This window comes from Oryx dammah, unplaced genomic scaffold (assembly GCF_014754425.2).
Source record: "Oryx dammah isolate SB20612 unplaced genomic scaffold, SCBI_Odam_1.1 HiC_scaffold_17, whole genome shotgun sequence".
Taxonomy (NCBI): domain Eukaryota; kingdom Metazoa; phylum Chordata; class Mammalia; order Artiodactyla; family Bovidae; genus Oryx; species Oryx dammah.
The window spans coordinates 39,734,989-39,752,571 of NW_024070201.1; the positions used below are offsets into that span (position 1 = coordinate 39,734,989).

General features: G+C 50.3%; 1 protein-coding gene across 12 annotated transcripts in view; it reads right to left on the reverse strand.

Moving 5' to 3' along the window:
- Window positions 1-550: 550 nt before the first annotated feature.
- Window positions 551-17,583, reverse strand: part of MICAL2 (microtubule associated monooxygenase, calponin and LIM domain containing 2) — a 154,981-nt gene continuing 137,948 nt past the window's right edge. For 3 of the 12 annotated variants that reach the window (XM_040258359.1, XM_040258354.1, XM_040258352.1), the window contains 5 exons: window positions 14,313-14,375; window positions 9,044-9,151; window positions 7,856-8,042; window positions 6,257-6,345; window positions 551-4,571 (listed from right to left, as the gene is read on the reverse strand). In XM_040258359.1, the coding sequence (XP_040114293.1) occupies window positions 4,173-4,571; window positions 6,257-6,345; window positions 7,856-8,042; window positions 9,044-9,151; window positions 14,313-14,375 (846 nt within the window). In that variant the 3' untranslated portion in view covers window positions 551-4,172. The remainder of the gene's footprint in view (window positions 4,572-6,256; window positions 6,346-7,855; window positions 8,043-9,043; window positions 9,152-14,312; window positions 14,376-17,583) is intronic. The other 9 variants (XM_040258364.1, XM_040258358.1, XM_040258363.1 and 6 more) reach the window with 6 other exon arrangements.

The following is a 17,583-nucleotide window of genomic DNA, read 5'->3' on the forward strand; positions in this document are numbered from 1 at the left end:
GGGCTCTTAGCAGCCCAAATGACTCTCCTCCCTGGATAAATACACCTGCCATGCGCACTGCCATCCTGAAACCAACGTCCAGTCCTTCCTCTTACCTTATACCCATCACTCAGCCGGGCCAGCACAAAACTGTCAAGAGCAACCTCTGTTGCACGGGAACCTAAGTTAGAGTAAGGTTCCTAAGTAAAGTTCTCTGACAGGTCCGTGGCTTGGATGTGTGCAGGAAATGGGTGCAAGCAGTTGTCAATACAGTCTGTTCCTTGTAGCTGAGGGCACCCTGACCCTCAGCCAGCAATGCCCAGCACCTAGAGCAGAAAAGTAACATGAGTTTTCAAGGAAGAGCCCCCCAAAGCCTGGCTGCGGAGCATGGGTGATATTTTCCAAATATTACCCGCAGGTAATATTTCCTCTGAGAGTACCCAGCACAGCCCCAGAGAGCTCCATGTCACCACAAGTGCAAGGCCCACCAGTTCAGGAAAGGCCAACCCCTTCAACCAACCCCGGTGTTTGAGGTTTGAGCAGCTTCCATGGCAAAGAAGAGAGGAAACAATGAGCTTTATAAAGAACCATATTTATTTCCATGTACAGCATCAAATACCATAAATAAAGCTAAACATTGTTCGCTGTGTGCAATAAACAGGGTTCCACGTGGCACTGTAATGACTACCAAAGGTCACAAACATGCATGGTGACAAGGTGGGGGAGGCTAGCTAAGGAGGAGGCTCGGGGGAGGAGGGCACTCTTTGGTTGACATTCTATAAAGGGGAGAGACTCTGCAAGAGAAGATAAGACAAGAACGGTGACTTCGTCCTGGCTGGGAGCTGCACCAACGAGGGAACAAAATGCAGCATGCAGGGCTGTGCAGAGAGGTCGGCATGGCTCTGGGCCGCATGCAGGACCCCACCACCTGCATCCCGGGACTGCGAGGCCTGCCTTCAACAGCCCCACGGGACTAGGTGTGGGGTTTCTCTTTAAAAGCACTGTGAGTGTCCTGCTGCTCCAGGCAGAGTCAGCAGGGGGATGTGTTCTGAGCAGAGCTGTGGGGGCACTGAAAGGGGGCTGCTCTCCAAGGCACCCTTGGCCTGTGACGACGACTGCTCTAGCTGAAGCTTCTGTATCCTCTGGGGCTTTATGAGCCTAGAGAGACCAGAAGAGTCAAAGCAAAACCCTGGGAGGGAAAGTATAGGCTGCAGGGGAGGAAAGATTCACTAGAAAAATTGTGATTGTGTATTTAAAATAGAGAGTCTGGGCCAAGCTTGTGATGAAGCCTGGGAGAAATTAAAAAAAAAAAAAAATCCTTCCAAAAAGAGTCACCTATGGTGTGGATTGATAACATTGATGACCTTTATATTAGAAAGCAACTGAAGAAGATGCTTGTATGCATATGCTTTTTCAGAGGCTGAGAGATGAAAGAGTTCTTTTCAAAGGTGAAGGGCCCTCTCTATGGCACAGTCTCACATTCCAGGTTAACCCTCCCAGGAAGGTAAGTGGCTTTGTAAGTGCAACCAGAAAAGCATGCATGCAGGCCTTGGAGTATAGAGAGGAGGTAGGCCATGCACCTGGAGTGGACTGGGCAGCCGGCTCAGAGGGATGGAATCAGAAATGCTTTCGAGCTGAACACCACCCCACATTGTTCACCAACCATGCCACCGAATGAATGAGTCCATTAGTAGGCAAGACGCTCGCAGTTAGCACAACCAAGGCCACGGCGGGGGGAGTGGGGGAGACGGGGCGCAGAAAGCAGGTCAGGGGTTAGTACCACTCTCTGAAAATTGGCAAGAAAACCAGTCACCTCAGAGCAGAAGTGTGTCAGCCAAGAAGTGGGTGCAGCACTGGAAGGCTGAAATGAACTGATGGCCACAGTGTAAGGTTTGGAGAGAGAGAGAGACAGAAGAGAGAATTTAGTTGGGGGAACAAGGAAACTGATGGACAATACGAAAAGGTACAGAGTTGAAAACGAGGCAACCATTAAAAAAAAAGAGCAACTCCCCCAAACAAGTTATGGCTTGCTTAAGACAGATGAACCTTTCTGGAAGTGAGCAGTGACTTATCTGCAAGGGTGGATCCGTACAATTGGAAATAATCCCATCTCCACTGCCCCCCACATCCTGTCTGCCCCGATTTTACTCTAGTGTCCCACATCTGTTCTTAAATACGTTATGGAGGTTTAGAAACATCCCGCTCCCAGGACTTACTTTTGTGTTTTGGTACTGCCCCACCAGGAAGGTTCAACGTCTCAGAACATACAAACATCTCAGGCTTCTGACAGGCACGCCCTGTCTCACCAGAGTAATTCAAACCAGTCTCCTTATGGCCATAAGTGACATTCTCAGAGATCCTAACTCTAGCTTCATGGAGCATCCCACAAAGCATCTCATCCTGCCCTGAGCTGACGGGAATAACAATGACACAGCTGTGATGTGTTTACATCATGACTTTCAGAATCAAACATGAAATGAATCAAGGGCTCCTCCCCCAGAGAACACTAAAATATCAGCAAAAATTTGGAAAAACACAATGCAAGTCATAGGATGAGAACAGTTCCAACAAAGACAGAGGCACCAGTTCCCACGGACTTGGCCACACTTATGCCCCTGATTTACCCAAGGACTTAGGGAAGTGTTTATATTATAGAAATGCCTCCCTGCTTCTTCCCACCCTGGAGAACTTGGCATCTCAAAGCCCTTAAGAGTTCTGGCTCCTAACCCACCAGACTCCATCCTTTCTTAATCTAGAGGATCTTTCTAGTGTAACAGGCAGGGCCCAGCAACTCTAGATACACTGAACTCTGGGGAAGGTCTTTCTCTATCAGCCATCTCCACTGTTCAGCCAGACCCAGCAGCTGTGCATGTCCCGGCAGAGTGGAGCTGGGAAGACTGAGGCCTCCAGATGCCCAGAATGAAGAATGTAGGTGGGCCCAAGGCCCGTTTTGCCCTTAATAAGGTACATTTCTTATGCAAAAGTCAATAACAGCATCCAGTCCCAGCCTCCTCTGCTAGTCAAGACACGGGAGCTTCCCCCTGGATCAGATGCATTCCTCAGCTGGGACAATTCAATAATCAATGGTTTCTGACCGTTTGACCAAATATGCATGGCAGCCGATTGGCTAAGAAGCCAGAATGCCTGCAAGCCATGCTCACAGGGGAGGTCACGCTTTCCAGAAATAATACTGTCAGGTGCTAACAAATACCCTCCGTCCCAAAGGACATGGCATGAGAGGGCAGTTTCCTCCCTCAGCCCGACTGTTGTGGACCCTGAATGGCCTTGGCTCAGACTGCAACCTGGATTGGGGACCTCAAAAGGAGGGCTTGAAAGGCCACCAGCTGACACGACTCCTCTTCAGGACTGTATCAGTTTGATGGAGTTCTGAGTGGCCAGGGGCCAATGGGCTTTGGCTGCCATGCTCATTAGTGGGAAAGGAAAACATGTCTGTAGCAACTCACTTGAAACCCTGTGGTTCTACATAATTTGGCTGCAATTTGGTGCTGGGGTCAGGGGAATCTTGCAGCTACTATCTTACATCAGAACAAGGGAGCAAAACAGTCCTTCTCCCTGGGAGGACAAGTAACAGGTCACTACAGGTTGCCATATCCTTCTGTAGATTTAATTCTCTTTCATCCTTTCTGTTCTGTTTTTTTCCTTCTAAATTACTATGCTTTCATGTTGCAAACAATTGTCCCATGTTGACAAGTGGAATCCAGGCACAAAATCAGAAGGCACTGTCAGGAGATCGAACGCTCGCTCTGGTTTACTTAAAAGCCCAAATTATTCACGTTACAGGGAGCGGCTATTTCAAGACCACAACATGGAAGGGGTTTTTGTAATACCAGTTATAAACCTCAAACCCGTGTTTAAAAAAACTGACACTCATAGAAAAAAAAAAAAAAAAAAAGCTTTCTCTTGGCTTATTAAACGTTGAAAATTGAAATGTAAACCTAGAAGTATGGCTCGCTTTGGTATAAAAGTACAAAGCTATTAAAAAATCATCCTTCATGTCATGGTGGCCTGAAGCAGATGTTCACCGCGACCAGGCTAGGTGCGGGTGGCCGACGGGAAATTCTTTGGCTTTGAGCTAACTGGTTCAAGGGCGTGGGGCTCCCTGGCCAGCGCCTGAGCTGGCCGAACACGCCGCCATCTACGCGGGAAATGTTACGGTACTGTGGGGCTGGGCTTCAGTGCAGCTTGGCCGGGACGCATCTGAGCAGCCAGTCGCGGATGCCCTGGAGGGACTCCTCCGACTCCCGGTACATGGAAGCCAGGACCTCGGAGAACACCCAGAGCAGGGGCAGCCCGAGGCTCAGGAGCTCGTAGGTGTAGCAGTAGTTGTAAGCATTGTCCCTGATATGCAGGCTGGTGGCGCGCAGGAGTCCCTGAATCCAGTTAAGCAGCCTCCGGGGAAGGTGAAGCAGGCCCCATGGCAGCCTGAGGGGCCAGCTTAGCGCCTTCCTAAAGAAGGAATTGGGGATACCTGGGGGGCTGCCTTCCGGCGTGGCGATGGCAGCAGCGGCGCAAGAACTTTCCGCGGGAGGGTCTCGCCGAGGGGCTTCTTGCTCTTTCCACATCCCCTCCTCCTGAGAAGAGATCAAGGTGAGGGCATTCAGTCCATGATGCTCAGAGAGGGCTCCTCCAGTGAAGCAGAGGAAGACACACAAAGAGAGGACTTGGCAGACCCTACAATTTGCAACCAGGACCCCTCCCTAAAATCTCAGCACCCCCTGTGCACTGCTGAAGGGGGCTGAACATGGGTGTAACTTTCCGGGGGGGGGGGCAGGTGGGAACTGATCACAGGGATCAGTTTCCTCTGGAGCCTTCAAAATATACATGCCCTTTGACTCAGCAATCTCACTCTCATGATTGACCCTAAGTAACAATGTGAAATATGGATAAAGATACAGGTACAAAGACATTCCCTGTAAAATGTTTATAAGGCAAAAATAGTAATGTCCAACAATATAGGATGCAAACAAATTATCAGTCATCTTTTACAGGTATCAAAGATTAGGCTCCAAAAGAATTCTTAATGGGAAACTGTTCTTAATATACTGTTATAGTGAAAAAAGAAGGCTATGAAACTGCAAGGTAGGATTCCACCTGGGTGAAAACATACAGCTGACCCTTGAACAATGTGGGTTTGAACCACATGGGTCCACTTGAATGCAGATTTTTCAGTAATGAATACTACACCTCTACCTAATCCATGGATGGTTGAATCTATTGATATGGAGGAACCATCAGTATGAAAGATTGGCTATAAATTATACATGAATTTTTGAACCTGCAGAGAGTCAAAGGCTCTAACTCCCACACTGTTCAAGGGTCAACTGTATTCATACAGGAAAAAGTCTCCAAAGAAATGTTCCAAAATGTTAATTATGATTTTCTCAGGATAGAGTGATGATGGGTTATTTCACTTTCCTTCTTTATAGACTTTCATTTACTTAGCCATTTTTCTACTGTGTGTGTGTATGCCTGTGTGTGCTCAGTTGCTCAGCTGTATACAACTCTTTGCAAACCCATGGACTGTAGCCTGCCTGGCTCCTCTGTCTATGGGATATTCCAGGCAAGAATACAGGAGTGGGTTACCATTTCCTCCTCCAAGGGATCTTTCCAACCCAGGGATTGAACTTGTGTCTCCTGCATTGACGGGTGGATTCTTTACCACTTAAGCTACCTGGGAAGCCCATATTACTTGTGAAATAAGAAAAAAGCTGAAGTTATTGGTCTTGCTGGAGATGGGTGATTAATCAAGCTGTAAAGAAAATGCTGGCTAAGAGCTACCATAGGTGGGGTTAGGGAGGGTGCTATCACAACCCATTTAGAAAATAAGCAGGCCAGTCACATTGTTGACATCCAAGAGCCTGAGGAAAGGACTTGGAAACCACAGAGGGTTGGCCCTATACCAGGCATCCTTGCTCATGGTGCCCTGTGGCCACTGGCCCAGGCCCTGGGGGCTACGTGGCTTTTGCATGGCTAAGCATTTAGCCCCATCCTTGGCACATGGGAAAGCTCTTCTAGGCTTCTCATGAGAAGCAGCAGTCATTGCTCTGGGAGCTGACATCTGGAACAGCTCACATCCCAGAGGCCAGCTGAATGGACTGAGACACAGGGACCTTCCTGCCAGGGAGCAGAGCCCTCTTCACCTGAGTCTCAAGCCCCCCAAAGCTAGAAACATTGGCCTCACCTGCAGGAACTCTTGACAACCTCCTCCTACCAGGGAACTTTGCCATTTCACCACCACTTTCAAGATAAAACCTACCTCTTTTTGTTGCTTCAACTCCGCCCGTCTCTTCCGTTGCTGGCTGTTGGTCTTACAGTGAATGAAATGAGGCTTGCAGAAAAACTTGCCTGTAAAAAGAAACACACATTCAGAGGTTTTTCTCCTGTAAACCAGAGCCGCAGCAGAACCTGAGCCAAGTGCCTGCCACCATCTAGGTCAGAGAAACACCACTAAGGGAAACAAGCCCAGGAAGGTGCAAACATGGGAAACGGTTTCCGTCACCTGCCTTAAAGAAGAGGCGCGGAGAGGAGGCCACCCGCCGCAGCAACGGTGGCGGGGGACGGGGGGGACGCTCCCGGGAATGGGGCAGAAACCCTCAGAAACCCTCAGGCCAAGTCTCTTCCCAAGGCCAGTTGCCAGGCAGCAAAATGGACAGCCTGGAATAGCAGCTCTGTTTGTAGTTCCTCTTGCTTCTGGGACCCCTGGGGGTGGCAACAGCACTGAACAGATGGTGGCAGAGAAACCCAGTGAGCCACACACTGGGCCACTGGCCACTGCCCAGGATGCCTTCCAGAAAACCCTTCTTTGCTCCACTGTTACCACAGTGACAACAGTGATGGGAATAATAATACAACAGTGAAGTCTTGAGTAGGACTCAATATACCAGGCACCATCTTAAATCCTTCCCCTGAGTTAAATCAGTGATCACCTTATGAGCAAAGTACTGTTATCCTCATTTTATAAATAAGGAAACTGAGGGACCCAGAGGTCAGGTAAGAGGTTATTTGTATGTGGCATACATATGCCATATGCTGGAAGTGGCATACTCTGGATGTGAACCCAGGCGGTTAGTTTTAGGGTATGGAATCACAAGCTTTGTCATTATATGATAGTGCAAACATCAAGTGCTGAAGGTTCGAAATTAATCACTCATTCCAATGAAAGCGACTCCTTCATTGATGACTCTGGTAGGCCACTCAGCAGAGGACATGTTACAGTTATGGTCATTCCTATAATACATGCTTCATTCATAATAATATGAATATGACATCATGTATTGAACCCCACCCCCCCTTTTCATTGGAAAAGACCCTGATGCTGGGAAAGATGGAGGGCAGGAGGAGAAGGAGACAACAGAGGATGAGATGGTTGGATGGTGTCACTGACTCAATGGACATGAGTTTGAGCAAGCTCTGGGAGATGGTGAAGGACAGGGAAACCTGGCGTGCTGCAGTCCATGGGGTCGCAAAGAGTCGACTTAGCAACCGAATAACAACAAATTGAACCCCTATCACATGTCAGGTGTGGTGCCAAGCATGTGACATAAGTTATCAGGTTTGATTTTCTTGACCACACAGGGGCAACTGAAGGTGGTGAGACTGAGGGAGAAAATGTCCATAAAGCACGTGGCGCCTGGTAGGTGCTCCCTACGCATGTGCAGCCCCCATGCTGACAGCTCCCCTTTCCTCAGGACCCCTGCCCACCACAGGCTGCCTCTCCCCTTAGCAGGGGATCCCTGCCCCCTGAACTGCTTTTCTGATGACACCAATACTCCCTGGGAAGTGCTGGCTGTCCCAGAGCCTCCAGAGTCAGGAGCCCAGGCCAGAGACAAGTGCTGCCCTGGCCCCTGGGGGTTACCTTCGTCAACATCGAAGGCGTAGGCGGCCAGGCGCAAGGTGGTGGCGCAGACGCTGCAGCGGAAACACTCCCGGTGGAAGAAGTGGCCCTCCGCGCTCAGCCGCTCCATGACGTACACGCGCTTCTTGCAGAAGTAACAGGTGTCGCTGCCACCCACGTTCAGGGGAAACGTCTTCCGAACAGACTCCTGGCAGGCACAGGGCATCGGAAGAGAAGAACAGCGTGTTAGGGTGTACACCGCGTCTCCAAACGCAAGGCCGGGCATGTAGAGATGCCAGCCTGCCTTGTGGGGCCTCATGGGCTATGTGCTGCTTTTGTCATTGGGGGCACTGCTGCCAAGAGCGAGGGTGGGAAGGTACGCAGACCCCATCCCTGCCAGGGCAGCATTGACTGTACTCCCAGGCAGGCTGCTGGACACCCTGGTTTCATAGTGGGAGTGACATTTCCTTGTCTGACAGAGCAGGTGTCCCTCACAAACATGCCTGCCCAGGGATGCCATCTCCAGCAATCTGAGTCAGAGGTTAAGTGTTGCCTGGGTCTAGAGCGAGGTCACTGAAAGAATGTCTTATCCATCCTTGTCCCCTTGCAGTGACACAGGTCAGGCAGGGAAGGCTCATGGCATCAAAACTGTTCAAGAGAACTGCAGGAAAGGGGCATAAGGGTGCCAATGAACTTCTTCAATGCAAAAGGGGAGGGTGAGGCCCAGGGCCGGAGGGGCACCCCTGGGTGATTCCAGGGGAATGTGCCAAAAGGACACCAAAAGAACTCAAACTGTGGTGGTGACAGTGAGCACAGTCATCTGGAGAAGGAGGGAATTCAGAGGAAAGGGATGTTTTCCCCATTACTTCTTAATCCAATCTATACTGGATGTTAAACATTGGTAAGGGTTGTCCATCTCTGTAGATGGCCTCCCCTGACCTTTTCCCTGAGTTCTCCAGAGCCCCAGCTAGCAGGGAAGATGCTCTGCTTTCTGAAATGACCCACAAGGGGGCCGACTGAGGTTCGTCTACAAGGAAACATACATAGCCCGCCCCGCCCCCCACTAACCTCCGCTCTGACCCAGCCTGTTCTCAGCCATTCTTGTCCCATGAGAAGGGGGCCAGGCCATCCTCTCCGCATCCCAGGCACCCTCCCTGGGAGGCCAGAGCCAGTGTCTGTGGGTGAAGGCGGAAGGGTGCGCATCCTTACCAGGTCTGGAGAGGTGGCCTGAGTTTTAGGTCTGTGATCATTCAAGTACAGATTGACCAGAACTTCAGCTGCAGCCCCTATTCCGCTGGATACTTTCCCTACTGTCAGCTACCCAAGAGCAGAGATAAAGGAGACAGAGACAAAGGGAGAGGCCATTAGCACCAAGAAGGAAAACATAAACGAGCTGGAGGTGGGAGAGCTCCACACCCACATGCAAACGGCACCCAGCGTCCCAGGAGAGGCCTCACTAGCCTGCAGTTGGCAGCAGGCACTCTGCAGATGGAGAAAAGAGAGATCAGCAGGGCGACTCACAACTACATCCACTGGGAGTACACGGTCTTCAGGAGTTCAGCTTGCTCAGTTCACAGATAGGGAGAATGAATCCTAGAGGAAGGGTCTATCCAAGGCCACTTAGAAATCAGTGCAAGATCCAGGACTCTGCTAAGGTCTCCTGAGCCCCAGCTGGGGAACCTTCACACTAAGAAAACAAGCCAGCTGTACTGAAGCTGACCTTCCCCAGACTCCCCTCTCTAGAGGGCCTGGAGCAGCTACATGGGGAGACCTGTTCCCCATTTCCCCAGATCAGGAGGGTTAGGACCGAGCTCTACCACTAATGGTTCTAAGATGGGACAGAAAGCCCTCAACTTCTGAGCTCAGTGTCCTCATTTAGTGAAATGGGAATAAATGGTGCCTACCATGGAGCTGTGGCAAGAATGAGAGAGCATGTGTGTGAATGCCGGGCACTTGGCAGGGCTGGGCCAAGATGAACTCGACTCCTCCATCCCCGCTCCCTCTGAATTTGGCAGCCCCAGCCTCCCTTGCAGCCCCTGTGTCCCCTAGGGAACTGTGGCTATGCCTGACCTCAGTTCTATCAGGTCAGGATGCAGACTACCTTGCCAATAAAGAGTGGCCAAAATGGGAATGGATGGTGGTCCCCACTGGACAGGGGCAGGGAGCAGGACAGGGAGCTCCAGGTGGCAGTGCCCAGGGCTCCAGAGCTGGTGCTGGGCAAGTCAGTTCCATGTTGGCCCCGGAGACCACAGCCTGATGGATTGTGGGTGCCTGTACTCCTGAAGGCATGATGGTCCGTGCCTACCCATGAATGCTTGGATCCCCACTGGTGTGTCATGGAGCTGGGGAAGGGGTGAGAGCTGACAATCCACGCAGATGTGGTAAAATCACACATACACCCCCGGGCAAATCCCAGCTTATTCTTCCCCCACCAGCTCTGAAAGGCCAGCCCAGGAATATTGCTAGCTCCTCTGCAGGGAAGCAAACGCGCACGAAATGAGACTGTATCTGTAAACACGGTTCCTGATCCTAAGGCCTTGGAGGGAGACGCTCCCCAGCCTCTGAATCCAGCTTCTGGGAGATGTGGCCACAGATAGCAGCAACGTAGACTGCTGGCCCTCAGTCACAGATGGATAGCCATCTTCACGGCAAGGAACAGTGGCTTATGTGGGGACAAAGGAAGGCCCTCAATCTAAACCCAATACCGCTCTTGGAAGGCCACACAATTCACGGTGAAAGCCCCAAAGATAAAGCAGGAAGTTCAGGGACAACAAAGCAAATAGCAGCAGGTGCCCACAGGTCCTGCCTCCTGGAAGCAGGGCCCACCCTCAGAACCCGAGGCCAACTCACTGGGCACCAACAAAAGCACAGATACAAAAAGAGGATGAAGAGGGAAGGGCTGCCAAGCAGGCTGGGGTGAAAGACATGACCCAGGGGATGCCTGCCCGCTTCTCATTAAGGAAGCCCCAGCACCAGCAGCTACTTGGATCAGTCGTGCCAGACCATGTGTGGGGCTCTCTGGGGAACTATGGAAGATGTGGCCAGGGACCTTCTCGGATGTCTGATCCCAGACAGACAGGACCCCCTCAGATTTCACAAAGCTCGCTCCTTCTCAGCCGCAGCAGCTGCCAGACTGCTTACCCTCCCCACTCTCAAAACTGGCCCCGTCTGGAAGAGATTAGGATTCTGCTTCTGAGCATACACGCTGCCATTTTCAGGATTTCACAAATGCCAAGAAACTTGGCTCCTGCTCCTAAAAGAGGTTCAGGTGCACTGGCTCTGGACAATAAGCCATTATTTGCCTGATGTTCCACCCCCTGCTGGGGCCTCCAACACAGGCCTCCTCGGATAGGAGCTGAGAATACCAAGTACTTCCTGCGTTTACAGCAAAATAAAGACAGAAGAGGTCAGATTTACCTCACTGCCCATACTCCCCTTGCGTGACTGTCTCTCCTGACCCCATGTGTGAACTGGCTCTGAGGCGTTCTCCCAGGAAGGCACCGTGTGATGCCAGATGCCCGCGCACAATCACTGCCTCCCCTGAGCGAGCAGAGAGCAAGACTCTGCTTTCTGGGGCTTTAAATACAAGTCCCTAATGAGACCTTATTAACTACTTAGCTAATAAGCACTTTGTGCTGCTGAGCTTCTGTGCAATCCTGACTTAGGAGCAATTATAGAAGCAAGCAGAGAGCCCTGGGGTGGCTGAGGGTGCCTCCAAAACATGTCTGTGCAGTCGTGGGCTTGCTCGGTTTTCTATCAGCACAAGGGATCCAGGATGAAGATCAAGCCCTGTCCTTCCTTTCACTGTGGGCCCTTAGTCATAAAAGACTTCTTTCTCCCGGTTGCACCCACATGCCCACCTATGACAGCGGTTTTCCTAGGAATAATGAAATGAAGGCACCCTCAAGGAAAGCAACACTGGTGCTCCTATATGCCCTTCCCAACTGTATCATGGAAACCATGCCAGGAACACCAAGAACAAGAGGTAGCCAGGACTTCCTGGAAGGACACTAGGAGGCCAGGTGATGGAGAACTTGTCTCAGGGATGAGAGGAGGCCGCCCCAAAGACCAGAGTGAAGGAGGATGCTGCCCTGGAGTCTCAGGTTATCTCCCATTTCCTGATGGTACTATGTCTTCCTGGCTCCAAGACAGTGCAGACCTGACCACCTGGACTCATGCTAACTCACTGCTCCTCAAATGGTCAGCAGTGAATGACTAGGTTTTGGTTTTTCTTTTTAAATCTCTAATCCATGGTGGCTTGATATTTCCAGATACAATGAAAATGAATTACTAGAAATATGATCACACACTTGGATGTGTGGCTATGTTGAATTGCTCTGCTGCTGCTGCTGCTGCTAAGTCGCTTCAGTCGTGTCCGACTCTGTGCGACCCCATAGACAGCAGCCCACCAGGCTCCCCCTTCCCTGGGATTCTCCAGGCAAGAACACTGGAGTGGGTTGCCATTTCCTTCTCCAATGCATGAAAGTGAAAAGTGAAAGTGAAGTCGCTCAGTCGTGTCCAACTCTTCATGACGCTATGGACTGCAGCCCACCAGGCTCCTCTGTCCGTGGGATTTTCCCAGCAAGAGTACTGGAGTGGGGTGCCATCACCTTCTCCTACAAGTGTCTAATGCTTCCTCTTACTTGCTGTGCTCCTTGGATTACAGACTAGTTCCTGCCAATGGAACACACTTTAAGTAGCACTGTTCTAGCCAATCTGAAAATGAATGGGTCCTGGGCATCCTGAGGAAGAAAAGAAACTCCACTCATGGAGAAACCTCCAGAAAACTCATTATGGTTTGACCTCAGAGTAAGAACCAGAAGCCAGAGGTTCTCAACAACGAAATTACTGCACTGAAAGGCAAAAGCACTTGCGCTCCTGGGGAGCTGGTCAAGAGGAAAGGTTACAATTTGGCTGGGAGTACTTTTTCCAAATCCAAATCTGGGCAAGCAGATGACCTAGTCAGAAACAAACATGTCACAGTCACTGGTTTTTTAAGAAATGGTAATTTTGGAGGGCCATGGGACTGCTTTTGCCCCCTTTATGTATCTTTCAATATTTTTGTAATTTTTTTAAGAACTGGGATATTTTTCACTAACAGGAACTGATCTGTGATCCAAGGAACACAGTAAGTGAAAGCATTAGACACATAGAGCAGTTCAACATAGCCACACATCCAAGTGTGTGATCATATTTCTAGTAATTCATTTTCATTGTATCCAGAAGAATCAGGCCACCATGGATTAGAGATTTAAAAAGAAAAACCAAAATACTATCTGGGGTATTTTTTCCTCTTGGAAATTCTAGTTTTTTTCCAGCTAATTAATTAGAACAAGCTGGAATGGTTGGACAATTCAGGTGGGCCATCATCCAACTTTACATTAGGTTAACGTCACATACATCATTTCCCTTCTGTGAGCCTCAGCTTCCTCATCTGTAAAATGGGGAGACCACTGCCATCCTCACAGGGCTGTGAAAGAGTCATCAGAGAATCTGGGGTGCACCTCACAGGGTGCTGGGTTCCCAAGAATTGCCTGGCAGATGGTTAATGAGTCCAAAGCACTGCCACTGATGCAGCTTTAATTTTCCCTGTTCTGGAACTTCTTTTCTCCTCTCCTGGGTGGCCTTCACACAAAGGAACTTGCAGTTGCTGTATTCCCTCCTCTGCATGAGTAAGAATAATACAGCCCACCCCCCAGATGAATGCACTGGCTTCTCCCTCTTCTTGAGTTAACTGAGATTCAAATGTGATGACATTAATGGTCGTCACAAGCACCATCACCAAGCATGTCCCTGTCTGGATTTTGGAACCCTTCTTACCCTCCTCCGAGCTGGGAGATGGGTCATCTCCACTCTGGTTTGCACTCCCTGATGTCATAACCCTGTCTTTCTCATCTCCATGCTCCTGGCACATGATAGATGCTCTGAAGGGAGGAGGAAGCAGGCGCTTGGGTCTGTTTGTGTCCAGACAACGGTAACATCCCCCTTGGGCCTGGAACTCAGCCAGGAATACCAGGTGTCCAGGCTATACTTCTCCACCTGACCTGCCGTGAGGATCAGGAAACCAACATGGGTCAGGCAGGGCTGGGGAATAGAGTTTCCAGGGCCTCGGAGCTGAGAGCTTGAGGGAAGGGGAGGTTTTGACATATAGGGCCAAGGGAAGTCTCCTGGGCAAATAGGAATATACTCCTCTCTGAGGAGTCCCTGGATGAGGAAAATCAGCCGATGGACTGGTGTGCCTGAGTCTCAGCCATATGCTCAGGGCAAGGATTAAACTGCCTTATTTGAGAGGCTCTGGAAATGATACCTTCAGAGCTGAGATGCAGGCAGGCCTTAGGGGCTGTGACCTCCCAGTGGGCGCCAGTGTCCCCTGGTGCCAGGTGCTGAGCTGCACTGAACCCTCACAGCCTTGCGAGGTGGGTCTGATAATCCCCCTTCGCAGATGGGGCCACTGAGGTTCAGGGAGGCTCTAACTCACCTGAGGCCGCAATGTTCTTAAGTGGCCGGGTTGGAAATGGAAACCTGAAGGCGACTTCTTTGCCTTTAGAAAGAGAGGAATCAACATGCATTTTAGGTAAGTGAGCTTTCTTCCAGAATTCTCCACTGGGGAAATAGCACAGTTATTGGATATTTGAGGGACTGGATATATGCTAGGTCTTCTACCCTCAGGAGTAGCTGCTGCCACCTCCATTCTGAAGGTTAGGAAACTAAGGTGCTGAGAGGTCTACTAATTCATCCAAAGCCACACTGCAAGTAAGCAAGTCATCTGTAAGCTGAACCCACGTGTGACTCCAGGCCTACATCCTGCTCACTACAGCACCTGCCTCCCTGCAAATTAAAATCCCCCAGGCTGGGATGTACACAGGTTACCTCCAAAGGATTGCCTAGCTCTACCCCCAGAACAGAGAGAACAATGAGGCTGGAGCCAGTGTTGAACTCTACCCTTGCTATCAGATGAAACACTGGCAGATTGCCCAGCTAGACTCACCCAGCTTCTAATATGCAAATCTCTAGAGTAAACCCTGCAAATCCAGTTTTAAAACAAACACCCCCCGGGGTACAGAAAGCTCCTTTTGCAATGCACATTGCTCTTCTGACTCAGGAGGACTAAACTACAGTCCCCAACCCCCGGAGGCCCTCCCTCTGGCTCAGCTGTGTAAATACTCTGCTGCCATCTTGATCTTGCAAGAGCTCACCAGCCTTGGTAAGTGGTTAGCAGCCACGTTAAAGGCTAAACTGGCATTGGCCTCCTGCATTGAAGAAAGAAGTTAACTAAGGGTTGATGGGGGCTAATGGTGCTACAGGAGGACTGGTTTGATGGTATGAATGATCAGACTGGGCATGATCCCATAGCCCATAGTCTTAAAAAAATGACATAAAAGATAAGACTCTGGTAAGAATTTGGTCCCTAAATGAGGGGACCTCAAGATTTCTTGTGACTGTTCAGGCCAAAAACTAGCTGCATCACACTGAAATTTAAGGCAACATGTCGGTCAGGCAAGCGTAGTCTGAAGGCAGAACCCTGGCTACATTTCTTGGACTCGGTGACCCAAGTTTGCATCCCTGTAACAAGTGTTCCTCGTGACAAGTTTGACTAGGTCTGTTTCTAAGAGGAGATGATTATCATTGGATCCTCAGAATTAAGGTGTAGGGCTCTAGGGCAGGAACCGAAACACTCTGCCTGCCAGGAGGTTGCCAAGAACCAAGCACTAGTTTCCAAGAGCATTTTCCTTTATCTGGCTCCCCTGAATTGAGGCACAATCTCTGGGCATCAGAGCAGCCCCAGAATCTGCTGAGGAGAAGCGTAAAGGCCCCAGGCTCTCTCCAGGGCAGCAGCTCTCTCAGCTCCATCAGGACGGAAGGAAATTGTCACCAGGTTGTCACCTGCTTTAAGGGGCAGCAGAGTTTCCTCAGAGGAGGCCATCACTCTGTCAGATTCTGCACATGCAGAGCCTGGTGTGGAATCAATGGTGGGGTCCGGGCAAGGCAGGGAAGTTGCAGGTGGGGGCAGGGGAGTAGTGCAGCTGGCAAGATCCTTTCCAAGACTGCTGGAAGCTAGAAATTCACCACTCTGTGCTTAATTGCCTACAACGGCTTCATGGTGAGATGTGGAGAGGTCTGTGGATATCAAGTCCAAGTCCACAGACAGGGTAAGTGTCCCACGGCAACCTTTTCCTGAGAACTCCCCAATCACTCCCAGCCACACAGTGACAGGCTCATCAGCCTGTAATTAGTAAGTCAAAAGCTACTGAAATTGTCCAATGACACCATCATCTGATGGCCAAGACTAGCTAGGGAGATGGGATAAGAAATAATAGGGAGCAATTGTTTTACCCCAACCTGGGAGAAACAGAGAACAAAGCTGTAGAGGTGGGGGCCCAAGGAGCCCCTGAAGCCCACCCACCCCATCTGCAGCCCTCCTTGAGCCTGGGCTTGGGGCTCTATGCACATAGCCTCTGGGCTGTTCCCTCTGACAAGGCCTCCATTCACACGTGGCTTCTGTGGTACAGAAGAGAGAACACAGGCTAGACTCAGGAGCCTGGGAACTAGTCTCCTCTCTTTGCCTTTGTTTTCTTCTCTGAGGCTCTGTTCCTGCTTAGTTCTCTTTCCCAGGAAGAGCCCTCCCACCGCTATCCACTTAAGATTGCTACCCTCCCCAAGCATGCCAAGTCTTTGCTACCTGCTCTAATTTTCCCATGGGAAAAACTGTCTTCTGATGCATCATATAATTTACCTAGATATTATAGATTATTTATACCTTCCTCTACTAGGATGCAAGCCTCATCAGGGCAGGAAGGTAACCCCTGATAACTGATGTGTATCCCAAGAGTGAAATGCCTGACACCAGCCTGTCATTCAATAAATATTTGTTGGATGAACGAATGCTCACTCATTGGCTTAATGAGTGATGTTGATTTAAAGCTGTTTGAAGAGCGCAGTGGAGAAGCAGCCAAGGGCCTCCGTGGAGTCAGATAATGAATGATGGGGTATTCTCACGATAAGAAGTGTCTTTGCCAGACCCCAGTGGCCCTGTGTGTACCTGGGCAGGCTGCCTCTTGCCATCACCTAGAGAACTAATACCTACTGGAAACCATGTCAGGGAACTTGGGAAGTGTGGTCACTTTTCTTGTTCTACCTCTGCTCCCAAATCTGAGAGGACAGTGACCAAGCCAGGTCTTCCCTAAGGATGAAAGAAAGGGCAAGCTCAGGGCTAGCAGGAAAGGGTCTGGGCCAGACAGAAGCACAGTGGGGACCCAGCTGCCCAGCTAGGAGCACCAGTCATTGCCTGCCTGTGCCTAGGTGCCCTCGCCCCTCCCATCATCCTGGCCAGGGCACCAGTGACCTTTTCCATAGCAGGAAGTACCCTCCAGGGAAGGTTCTTCTCCCAAAGGCTACTCGGAAGCCTTGGTGATGATGATGACCAGTATGCCAGTCTCTAACCACAGAGGTCACTATCAGATGAGCCAAGAGTCACTCTCTTGTTGATGAGAAAATGGAGACTGCTTAAGGTCAAGAGACTTCAGGTCAAACCACTGACCAAAGCTGACTTGGAACAAGTTGCTGGGCATCTCAGCCATGGCTATGTTCAGTAGAGCTGAAGATGAGAAGTGTTTCTGTTTCCCCACACCACCCCCAGCTTCCCCTCCAGGGAGGCTTCGCACCCATGGAGTGGGTGGGGCTGCTAAGGTTCCTTGCTCCTTCCTTGGAGACCCTGCCTGCACTCTTTTCCCCACAGTAATGGGGGTCAG